At 39.3% G+C, this 12750-nt stretch overlaps 1 protein-coding gene across 9 annotated transcripts in view; it reads left to right on the top strand.

Moving 5' to 3' along the window:
- The window catches only part of UNC5D (unc-5 netrin receptor D), a 492857-nt gene that overhangs the window by 452731 nt on the left and 27376 nt on the right, over positions 1-12750 (top strand). For 5 of the 9 annotated variants that reach the window (XM_070599133.1, XM_070599132.1, XM_070599130.1 and 2 more), the window contains one exon: positions 6222-6371. In XM_070599133.1, the coding sequence (XP_070455234.1) occupies positions 6222-6371 (150 nt within the window). Of the gene's footprint in view, positions 1-6221; positions 6372-6645; positions 6679-12750 lie in introns of all 9 variants that reach the window. The other 4 variants (XM_070599131.1, XM_070599128.1, XM_070599127.1 and 1 more) reach the window with 1 other exon arrangement.

Below are 12750 nucleotides of genomic sequence, written 5' to 3'. Positions count from 1 at the left end.
ACAGCTTTTCAAACCACTCTCCATTCCTGTGGGTAATATTCCCTTCTTAGCCAATGCTAGGGAACATGATATTCTCCCTCTAACTTGAATCTAAATATCTTTTGTCATCATTTAGAGATAATTTCGTCAAACTCTTTAATTTTGCTTTAGAGAAACATTTTCCAGTAGAAATACCTTTGACCCCATTTGTCATAATCTATTTACCTCCACTGATCCTTTCTCTCTCCTATTGTGTCAAATAAACCTGATTTTAAAGTTGGGTTTGCTTGTACTAGTTATTGACAGGATGTATGTGACAGCTGTCATGAGCAGCAAAGGCCGTGCTTCTCCCCTGGGGTTCTGAGAGATCATCAGCCTTGGTTGAATAACTTTTCTGGCCCACAGAAAGATTAAAACATAACTTGTAGCTTTTCTGAAACGTCCATTTACTCCCGGGTATTAGTCTCTGGGTTTTGTTTCTGAAAGGATCTCGCTTTCGGGATTTTTACCCTGCTAAGTGAATGTGTTCAGGACCTTTGCAAAGGTTCATTTAAAACCACTTTAATAACTCAAATCATTTATGTCATATTTTTCACAGCTTCATATGTGGTAGTTGATTAAAGGGGAAAATTATATAGTTACTAATCCATTAAAATAGTCGCACTTTAAGAAAGCCTTAGCAACAGTTCACTTTTTGAACCTCTAAAAGATTTCACACATTAACATTAGCTCCCCAACTTGTGTGATGTGAGCTGAAAATATTGTCTACAGTGGTGACTCATTTTCTGTAACTCTGATAGAACGCTGACTTCTTAATCAAAATTAGTATGTAGTTTTTCATGAAGCGCTTCTGAAGAAATTGCCTATCTTGGATTTGCCTCAGTTATCACTATCGTGAAAACGTTTGTTATGACTTGGAAATAGATACAAGTTTGGTTGTGACAGTTGCTATACTTATTGTAGTGCATCTTTCATATCTCAAAGAAATGATAATAGATATGTGATCGACTAGAACTCTGCTCTCAACCGAGAAGGAATCCTGGTTGAAGGGCATGCTCCCATCTTTCACTTCATCCATATCTCACTGGCAAATTATGTCCCATAAAATGCTTAAAAGCCTACCCTTTACTGGAAAACCTTGAAAGAAGGACAGCTTCCAGATCCAACTCTTCTGTCCTCTTAGGACTAGATGAGGGCCTGGCAATATAATGGCCGCACCAAAAGTTATTCTAGTAATCAAACAGAAATATTCTCCATTTCAGTCATGCCCTCCTTACTCTACACCTCACGCAGGCCTACTATGCTTGCTTCTCATTTGCTCTGGAGTTGTTTTGTCTGAAAAATAGTAGCAGTTTCTTTGAATGACAAAAAGGAAATACCTCACACACCTTGGTAAGATATAATTAATTTAGTTTCAGATTTTTGAAGATCTCTTCTGATAACCACATCTAAAACTATCTCTATGGGAAATTAAATCAGCTCAGATGTTTTTTTAAAAATAAAAATGCCATCTTCCTGCTGGTGAGGAGACGGTGAAGGACCAAAGGACTTCTTGTCCCTCTTGCTCCTGTGTTTCTGTCAGAATTAGAGCTGCCATTTTATGTGTGTGTGTTTGAACCGCCTCCTTTGATGAATTCACACTAAAGTTTGAGGAGTGGTGATATGTTCTCAAAGAAGTAATATTTTAAGACCTAGATTTTTGTTATTATGTTTTATTACACTCTTTTTTCTCTCTCCCTCTCTCTCTCATACAGACGTGCACACACACACACATACACAGACATACAAAGCTCAAACAAACCTTGACCTAGGGAAAGCAAGGAATTAAGCCTTTGCCCTATCTCAGAAAGAAAAAACAACTAGTTTTTCTCTCCGTTGCTCCCAGCACTCCTATTCAGTACCTCTCGGTACTCATTACTAACTTGGCATTAATGTGGATTTAGAATCTAATTTCAGAGGATTTCCTCCAGATGTAGTTCTTGTGTTTATCAATAATGCAACCTTGGGAAAAATTGTTCATGTAAAGCATTTAAAGGAAAACACCACTGCGACATAATTTCTGTGCGTTTGTGTGTGTGTGTGTGCACGTGCACACTTAAGTTCAAACAGTTTTGTCTCATAAATATGTAAATTCAGCCTCCTTGGTTTAGTATCCCTGAAGCACACCTGAATATTGCTGCCTGTCCCATTAAATCAACATAAAGAGCTCAGTGAGGCACAAAGCACAAGTTTCTCCTGGCCACAACTCCTAGAACTGCATTCCTAGCAACCCCCAATGTGAAACAATGAAGGAGAGATGTTAGAAAAACCACCGACCAGAGGCTTGAGTACATTTTATATGCAATAAAGTGGCCAGACACTATTTTTAGTTTAATTAACATAGATATCAATTTAAGAATAGAACCAGAGATTTGACAGAAGGTCCTTGTCATGTAGGAGAAAGATAGGAAAAATCAAATGAATCTGAGGGCTCCTTCTTGGGGTGGTCCATCCACGTGACTCAGAACTGACTCAGCAGAGCTGTTTGCATAGCTGATTTCCAAACCTGGCTGGGCATAAGAATCGTCTGAGAAGCATTTAAAAATACAGATGTACAGGCCTTGCCCCTGAGAGGAACACAATAGATTAAGGGAGTAACTGGGAATTCTGTGTTAAATAAAATTTATTCTATTTGGAGAGTATTTTAAAGCTTGGAGGGGGCCAGCCTTGTGCGTAGTGGTTAAGTTCACTTGCTCTGCTTTGGGGAAGCCTGTTTGGATCCTGGGCATGGACCTATACACCATTCATCAAGCCATGCTGTGGCGGCATCCTGCATAGAAGAACTAGAAGGACTTACAACTAAAATATACAACTGTGTACTGGGGCTTTTGGGAGAAAAAAAAAAGAGGAAGATTGGCAACAGATGTTAGCTCAGAGCCAATCTTCCTCACCAAAAAAAAAGCATACCAAAAAAAAAAAAGATGTTAAAGCTTGTACTCAGGAGTTTATTTCTTTAACTCTGAAGCCAATTGTGCCTTTACAAATATATAAATACAATGATTAGTTCATTATTGGGCTTCTTCATTTTAATAATTAATTTTTTCTTCCAGAATAACTATAATTGCTTAATATTTTGTGCAAGATTACCAGACACTGTTAATTGTATATACCTGGTTCAATATGTGAACATTAAAGTAAGCAAGCTAAAAAAGCAAAAATAAATCATGATTGTATTTAAATTTGGGGCCCTAAAGCAGAAATCTTTAAAAGGTACCATTTTCCTCTGTGATAATTATAAGTAGATATCCATTTTAAAAATTCCCAATATTCTCCATTATGCATTTCAGGAACAGCTTAGACAGCTATGTAACTCTAGGGCAAACGCAGACTGACTTATGTCATCTTTACAAATATCTTGCACCAATGAAAAGTTATTTATGGGACAGAGTTAATAGCGTTCTGACCTTCACATCACTCTTAAAAAAAAAAAATGAAAATTTGTATAGGAAAAGGCAGGGAAATGTAGTAGAAAAAAAACGCTAGACCGTTATCAGGTTGCCTGTTCTAGTCTTTGCTCTGACACTAACCATGTGGCTTTAGGCAGATAACTTTCTTAGGGGGCTCTCGTGTTTTCATCTGTAGATAAGGTACTTAGTGGTTTAACTTGATTAAGTTCCCTTCTAGTGTGGTAGTGCTATGTACTCTCTAAATACTAAAAGAGCCTAGCTCTACACTGAGTAACCCAGGACCTCGAACAGGTCACTTCATCTCCTGACATCAGTTTACTTCTCTGTGCATTCAGCCAAGTCAGATTTAAAGAAAAGGGGAGCACTTTCAAGAGCCTAGTCAAACATTCCTTGAAGTATCAACACTGTTGTTATTCTCTGGCTTTAATATGGTTTTAATAAGCATGTTTCTTATTTGTACTTGTTTCTAACCTTGCACTAGAGAGAACGGCAAAAAGAGGTTAGTATAGTATCATGCTAATTTTTTTACTTGGCTATGAATAAACCCAAGCAAGAAACTGAGCTCTACAGAAACTAAGTAACTTGCCCAAGACCACAGAGAAGTGTGATTAGAATCCTGTGCTTCCATTTTTGGTGTACAAGATCAGTACTCTCTTGAGTATATGTAGCCCCCAGAATATTCTGATGCACCTTAAAAGCTGAGCAACATTACTCTAAAATAAAACACAAAGTCATTAGCATGGCAAACGAGAATTCATGATTTGGCCCATGACCTACATTGTCATCATCTCCAGCCACACACTTTCCACCCCAACCTTCTATCCCAGCTCTGTCTTGTTAGTGCCTTTGTACGCACCCTACTCAGTGTCTGGAATGCACTCTCCCTCTTTTTCCCCTGACTAGCCCCCATTTTACTTCAAGATTCAGCTCAAATATCACTTCCTCTATTAATTTCCTGACTCCCTTCCTGGCCTCTCCTCCCATCTGGGTTAGGCACCTCTGTCTTGCCTTAGCCTCCCAGGCATACATATATTATACTACTTAGACACTAAGTGATAATCATGTGCCTACTGTTCTAACCCTCTCACTAGACTGTGAGCTCCTTGGTGGCATAGACAGTTTCATTTCTTTACACCCAGAGTCCAGCGCAAGTATAAATCCGGTAGACACTCAGTAAATCTCATAAGAAGGAACCAGTGACCAACATCTGTAAAAGATCTAAAGTCAGCCTTTGGAATGGATTCCATTTCCTCCCCATCCTGCCGGTGTCTGTACACTGTCTGTATCTCCTATCAGACACTGGCTACCATGTTGTTATATCCAACTGTTAGATCCACAATGTGATGAATTTCCTAGCACTAGACTGTTCAATATAGTAATTGATAACTACATGTGAGTATTTAAACTCAAGTTAATTAAAATTAAAAATTCAATTTCTTAGTCACTCTAGCCACATTCAAGTGCATGATAGCCACTGTGACTAGTGGATGCCACATTGGACAGCACAGATATAGAACATTTTCATCACCACAGAAAGTTCAGGGCTGACTCAGGGCCTCAAGAAATACCTCTCTCAATACCAAGACCAAAGAGCTGGAGAAAATGACATTGGCATTGAATCATTTTGTCCTGAGAGATGATATTAGCAATCTATTAACAGTTTATGTGTATATGAAAGATAAAAGCTGGACAGCTGCTTCTTAGTCAGACAAGTTTTTATTAATGTTATTCTGTACATAGAGAAGAGATGAATAAGAAAAGCCTTTGAAGCTGTTTTTACTCACTGATAATTGAAATGTAAGTTCTATTGTATTTATAAACCTATTTGCCTGACTTCTTACAATCTTTTTTAAAATCTGGGAAGATTATGGGACATAATTAAAGGATTTCAATGTTCTTATTTTTCCTAGCTCTGTAAGGAAATTATAACTTAATTAATGGTGATTTTTAAGCATGGATTTAGGGAGATCTTTTATCTCCATTAACACTTAAAGCCTCACCCCCACAGTAGTTTCATAGTTTATAGACTTCATATCTGCTCTGTTATTTCACTTGTCCTATCATCTCTCCAATATGATTCTAAAAACCACAAATTTGGAACTAATTAAATTGTTTACTCAATAGAATGTGTATGAATTGTGTTTGTATTAGATATAAAGATTTCTCAGTGAAAGATACAGAATTATTTATCACAGGAATTTGATGTCTTTTTTCTGAGCTAAAACTGACAATAAGTAGCTTATTTTTTCTTGGCCTTTTGACGTAATAACTTTTATGAACATTACCACAAATAAACATGGTACGTGCACTCTATAACATTTATTTTGAGCCAAAGAATAGATATTGTATAATGCCTGTGTTGGTGACAAACAAGTGAACCAGAGTGGAGAGGAGTTGCTTCTACCTTTAGTGTCACATATGATGATGTGTCAGGTTAAATATGAATACATCCCTTGATCATAGTTGTACCAGAATGAACTGCATACAATTGGGGAAACAACAGTATTACAGTTTGCTTGAGGGAGGGGAAGTCTTTTAAAGAAAGGCTTAAAAGCCTAAGCAACAGATATAATAAAGAACAATTGTTTCTTTCTGCCCAAATCCTTATTACTCAGCAGCTTTTGGTCCTTAATCCTGACCCTGCAAGGATATGGGGGTGTGAAAGAATGTGTGTCCATTATGCTGTTTATCTCTTTCTGGGAGATACATGGTAGTGAGCATAGCTATCTACGGAAAGAGAATGTGGAAGAAACTGGTACTTCATTGCGTGCCTCTTCTCTTTTCCCTGTCCTATAGGAAGTGGTTTCAGATGAAAGGCATCAAGGCGGACAGCTCCTGGAAGAGCCAAAGTTGCTGCATTTCAAAGGGAATACCTTTAGTCTTCAGATCTCTGTCCTTGACATCCCCCCATTCCTCTGGAGAATTAAACCATTCACTGCATGCCAGGTACCGGGCAAATGGGTTTCTAACAGAAACAGCTTTGCTTCAACCAGCAAACCTGTCACAAATCCTGGTGAGGGTACTCTTGACTCTCCTCCTCCCTTAAAAGTATGCATTTAAATTGAAAACTGTCACAGAAATGTAACAGTTTGGACTACACACAGGGAATGAAACATATTGTCGTAAATTCTCAGGTCTCTAACAGGTGGAGAAAAGGTGCTTGTATGTGAGGTAATGTGACATTTCTTCTCTCTCCTGTTTACATTGTCGCTCCATATAGGTTGAAGATGGTAATTTAGCAACTCAGAGCAAGGTTTGTTTGTTGGTTTGTATTTTATTCATCTCTTCATTATGAGACGTTATTTTAATCATATTCAGCAATGAATGAACTGGATGTCAGTGAGAAACCTTTTAAAAGTGATGATTTTGAGTTGTAGAGATCTACGACTGGCCAAGTGGGAACAAGAGATTCTGTCCTAAATATATGAAGTGCTTGCTGTCAAATGAATTGGGCAAGATGGGAAGAGGAAATTACAAGTTGAGAGGCAAAGAAAGGATAATGCCTCTAGAATCCTTTTATAAATATATAAACATATTTATATAGTATTATTGTTCACATATCTCTGCATCAGAGACTTTTTAAAAAGACTGCAGAATCCCTGAGAGTCTCCTTGGGTATTTGAGTAGATGTTTACATAAAAAGGTTGCTTTTCAATGTGTGACCCTGCCACTGAATTCTATGGAAATTCCCAGTGATAAGTATTTTCATCATAGGCAGCCAGCTGCTCTACGGGACTTTCTTAAGCCAGAGTCATCTGTGCTTCATGTGACAGGACATTTCCTTAACTCTGGAAAAGCTTCTGGTAGATTTGTATTGATTTGGAATCACAGGAGGCTTTCAAACTTCTTTGTTCTGCCCATCAACATAACTCGCAGAGCCCTGCGGGTTTTTAACCTTTCCATCCTTGCAACACTCATTTAAAAAAGAAAACTTACATGAGGTATACCAGGTGTCGGAATGGGAACAAGCCAAACCACAAAGAGAACAACCTTGACTGCACTATGAGAGTTAGAAAAAACTTGAACTGCCAATCCTTTCAACTTCTAAAATTCAGCATTTTCAAATTAGACAAGGTCATATTTTCCTATTTGCTTTTCATACTTCTCATTTCCTTGGGAATTGCCCCTCCGTGTACAGTTTTAGTGCATTGGAAGCAACAAGAACATCACTCATGGCCACAAAACTTTTGTTTTTGGCACATTTCCTTATGGAGAGAGGTTTTTTTTTATGACTAACTGTATTTTATGATGTTCTAGACTTGGTGTCTCTGTTTTCCAGAAAGCAGTATTCAAAGTTTCTAGTCCAAATTGAAATTCAGGGTATTAAAACAAGTCCTGATAGTCATGGAAATTCCTCTGTATTAATCTTTATAGGTTTAAGGGCACCCCTTCACTGGATCTAACACAAGTTACTCACTCCAAAGTAACAATTAAGTTTAGTGCTTGGAGATAAAAAATCAAATGAAAAAACCGTAACCTTGCACCAGCACTTAATAATTTCAACACCAGGGATTCCAAAGAGAGCCCTGTGCAGAAAAGGCTTGAAGGGTTCAATACCTGCTGCCCTTAGAGGATGCAACAGAACCGGGCAAAGCCAAAGGGCACTGGCTCACAAGAAAACTCAACAGGCTTTACCGCTGGGATGGGATGGATTGCATGGAAGTTGTGAACATGTGTAAATATTTTCCTTCTGTAATTGAGCATAATTTGAAGGAGTCTTGGAAGGCTGAGAAACAATTTCCTTTTCTATCCACTGAGTTTCTGTTTCCACTTCATTTTTCTCACCCACAAATGGCTTTCTGCTCTATTCCTCCTTTCTCTTCGCCACCCGTACCACCAATTCCTCGCCCCTGTCATCATTGAAACCCCCCAGCTTGTGTGAATACATACTGTGCTTGCCTTGATGGCTATGTTGTGTTTTCTGGGCATCAGAAGTAAGCACTTTGGAGAGGGTTTGTGTTCAGCCTTCTCGCACCTTATGTAGAACAGCACTTGCACTGACAAACTTGGCATGGATAATAGAGAATGGCTTTTCATTAGGGCTTAGTGGATAGGAACTAACACAGAGATATTGTGGAGATAGAATATCTCACAATGCCTGACATCATTTATAGGTCTCTCCTTCAACTGGTAAATCTCCCTGTCATCTTCTGTCATCTTCCAACTCAGTGCACAAAGAGTGCTGGTATCTTTGTCTTCTTATTCCTCTCTCTCACTTCCGATCAGGAATCTGGGAATGGACATATGCCATTTGGTCCCCAAAGCCTGCTCTTCTAAGAAACTTTCCTGCTTTTTTCTGGGAAAAGTGGAATTTCCCAGGAAGGCACAGGCCTGGGAACAATCCAGTGCAAAGAATATTTGCCCTATCAGACACCAACCCACTGCACAAGAAATGTTTTTAGAGTGGTGTGAGTTCAAGGTTGGGCCCAGAGCTGTGATGAGAGACTGTGTATAGGAAGACTAGATTTTAAGTCTTGTTGGTTTAAGTTCTGGAGGACTAAAATTTATGGAATGTTATGCTACAACCCTTAATTCTTATGAAGCCAGGTATGATGAGTGAGAGGAAAGGCAAGGGTCTGTGAGCTCTTAGGACATCTGGTTACAGCAGCACCCATCAACCTTGACTCAGAGGCCCACAATGCTACAATTATTCCACTTTTCTTCTCGAGCTCTTTAAGATTCTATCACAATTAGAGATATGCTATTGTCCCCTCCCCAGGTTTAGGAACCCTCCTCCAGGAATTAAACAGTCTTGCTGGGACCTGAGTTCTACTTAATCACCGTTTCCTTTATTCCTTGCTGACTGTGGGGTGGAAAAGCTGTAATAAACAGTATACAATAAAATATTAATTTATTTTCTAAATTCTACAAAACACAAAGTCAGGCTGTCACCTCCCTAGGATAAAAGCAGCTGTCTTTTTAGCACGCTGTGTATCTTGAAGAACCCAGTGTCTGTCTCCTGCTAGGATACGATTTACATTCTCTCCATCTGCTAGGAACCTAATTATAATGGAATCAAAATGAAAACATTTCCGGAATTCTTTAAACACCCATAACTTTGCTATTCTTTGTCCTCCCATATTACTTTCCACATGATTCCTCTCAGCTTGGTGGTGTTGTGTTTTTTATTCTGAATAAATGAAAGCAAAGATGATTGCCCTGAAAACCCACTAATCACAGTCCTTCTAATTCTATTATTTTTAAATATTTTGTTGAGCACTATTGGCAGCTGCTACTCAAGTCAACAACAAAAAATATTCTTTTGATCCTGTTTTCAAATCAGTTTTTTAAAATGTTTTGATTGTGTGCAGTGGAGTGGAAGGAGAGAAGAGGATTTTTATGTGTGTGCTTATTCTCACGTCTTTCTGCAAGGAAACATCATCTCTGCAGTGGGCATTACTCCTTTTACCTTTCTTCCAATGGTCTCAGGAGAAAATACAGGAAATTTAGTAAGTCATAACAGAGAAGACACTTTTCAATAAATGGTCAGTCCTACTTTTTAGGAAGGTGAGTATTACCACAGATTCAAATTCACAGCAAAAAATGCAGATTTGTTTAAGAGCCAAAACTTGAATTCAGCTCCGTCTATCCTTGAAGTCTAGGCACTTATATTACACTGTAATGACTCAAGTTTCAGTTTTAGAAAACAAAAACCTCCTAAGTTTAGTTAGGCAAAATCTCATTAGTTAGCCAAAAGTACCTATTAACCACAGAGCTCTATGTTATAGTTACTTTCATTGAAAGAGATGGTGCAAAGTAACTCTATAAAAATCCACTGGTTTAGAGAAGAGAGTTTATTTGAGAATGGAGAGAATAGGGATGGGGAAATAGATGATGGAAGCCTTTGAAGGCCACGCAGGGACTGTGTTTAACATGGCAGGCATCAGGGGGCCATTCTGGTCCCCCGAACAAAGGGATCTTGTGTTGAAAGCACGGTTCCCAGGTGGTCTGTGTCCCCTACTCATGATTAGAGGTAAAAGAGAGACCATAATGCTATTCCCTGAAGAATACCAATCAACTGCTTTGTTTCCCTCTCCACTCAAGTCCTAACCCCCTCATTAGCTCTGTGTAGTAGAGAGTGAGGCAGGAAGATTGGTGAATAGGTTACTACAGTTAGCTATAATGAGGTGAGAGAAGAGGATCATTAATGGAGAGAGGAAAATTGGAGAAGAATGACAATGAGGGAGAGAGAGAGGTGCTGATAATCAGTTTTCATAAGGTAGAGTTATCAGAGAAAATAAAGGCCAAATAAAATGATTTATAGTGATTAGAGGTATAATGCTAGTGATTAATGATAATGAGATAAATATCAGAGATGTAACTATTGGAGTCCTCCACAGAGAGATGGCAATTGGGCATATGTGAGCACACGGGACCTTGAAGAGTTGAATAGGCAGAAAGAGAAGTGTTTCAGGAAGAGATGTGAAATAGAGGTTACTTATGCCTTACAAAACCAAAGAAGGCTCAGGAGGAGCATGAAAAGAGTGAGACTGGGCAACAAGGAGAAATGGCAGAACTTGTAAACACATATTATTTATTTTATCTGGTGTAGAATTTGGTGCAGTTGAAAAGTCATCTTTGAGTGTTCTAGGGAAAATGACTTCCTTTAGGGGACGGCCCTGTGGCCTAGTGGTTAAGTTAGGTGTGCTCCACTTCAGCAGCCCAGGTTCAGTTCCTGGACATGAACCTATACCATTTGTTGGCAGCTATGCTGTGGTGGCTACCCACATACAAAACAGAGGAAGACTGGCAACAGATGTTAGCTCAGGGTGAATCTGCCTCAGCAAACAAAAAAAAGAAAGAAAGAAAGAAAGAAAATGACTTCCTCTAAAGGTTGCTAGGAGGCTGCACTGATCAGAAATGCCCTCTGCTGCAATGTCTACTACCAGGAGGGAAAGAGAAGAGATTGCGAGTAAAACTCTCTGTATAAGAAGACAGTGGGAAAGAGGTACCATTAAATGGACCCCTGCTGTCTTGCTAGTGGTATATGCAAGTTGTGCCCTAGTCAAGAGCTTCCTTAGTGAACATTAGCTCCCAGCCATTCCCCTAGACAACAGCCACTCTGTGGAACCCAGAGGTGGCACCTCTTGTTGTTGTCCTGCTCATTTTAGAGGTTATCTAAGAGAACTTCAAATCCACTGGAGTTCCATTAGAGAATTGTACTGGTCAAGAAAACAGCAACCACTCAAGATATTTCAACCAGGGAGAAGTTTAATCGAGGGATTTATGTGCTCACAGAACCCTACGAAAGCCTCGTAGAGCCAGAGTCAGAGAAAGCCACTAATGATATAGAAAACCAGAAAGTTCAGGAATTGCAGAGAAACATAATAGCACTGAAGCAGATGGTTCTCAGGGGAACGTCCTGAAGCCCCTGCAAACCTCACCTGTCCTGTCATCTTGCTGGTATTTGAGGAGCAGTGATAGTTTCCACTCCTCTTCTACCTTCCAAGTCTAGCACAAATGCCTTTCATCGGCAGAGTGAAAATGTGAACTCCCTGCTGGCAAGAGTCTGTGAAATGTAGTTTTCAGACTTCCAGCACCTGTCATTTGGGGAGACCTGAGAATGGCAAAGATAGTGTGGTATACTAATGGCCCACAATTTGCACAGGAATAAAGTCAATGAAATATGCTGCAAAGTGTCACACATATAGACTTCTCTGAGTCCTTGTCTCTACCTCTAGAGACAAAGGTTCACTGCCTTTCCCTTGATTCAGGATTAAGAACAAACACCCAAAAGAAAAACACAAAGCTCTCACGTGCATTGCTGGGATGTGTGGTAGAGGTTAATGCTTTTGTTCTCTCGTACTCCCTAAAGCTGGCTCTCCTCTCTTCAAGGGTGCAACAATCTAAAATCTATCCCTCCTGGTTGGTCTTCTCAGGAAGGATCCCAAATCAGGATCTGTGAGACTTCCTATAGAGAAATTTAGGAGACAAACAAGCATGCTCAGGAATATCTAGGTATCTTATAGTTCCTCAAAGTGACTAGACTGAACTTTAATCACGGCCCTTGGACTTACAACACATGCTGGCTTCATCACCAGTCACACTTCAGAGTATCAAACTTCCAGACTTGAAACATCTTTTGCCACCCTTCGTTCTTAGTACTGGAGAAAATTATGTTTATACCAACAGGTATAAGAGCACATTAATGAGATACAAAAAGGAGAAAAAAGTGAGGATGAAGGTTACTACAGGTTGGGTATACATGGCCATTGCCAAGGACCCCAGCCTGATTTGAGTAGGAAGCAGAGACTTTTTAGTAGATGAAAGAATATCAATGACTGACCTCTGCTTCACATGATTGTAAAGCCATGTGCCTGAGCAC

The sequence above is a fragment of the Equus przewalskii genome, chromosome 28, assembly GCF_037783145.1.
Source record: "Equus przewalskii isolate Varuska chromosome 28, EquPr2, whole genome shotgun sequence".
Taxonomy (NCBI): domain Eukaryota; kingdom Metazoa; phylum Chordata; class Mammalia; order Perissodactyla; family Equidae; genus Equus; species Equus przewalskii.
Note: the sequence above shows the minus strand (reverse complement) of the source record. Positions and strands in the feature narration are given on the sequence as shown.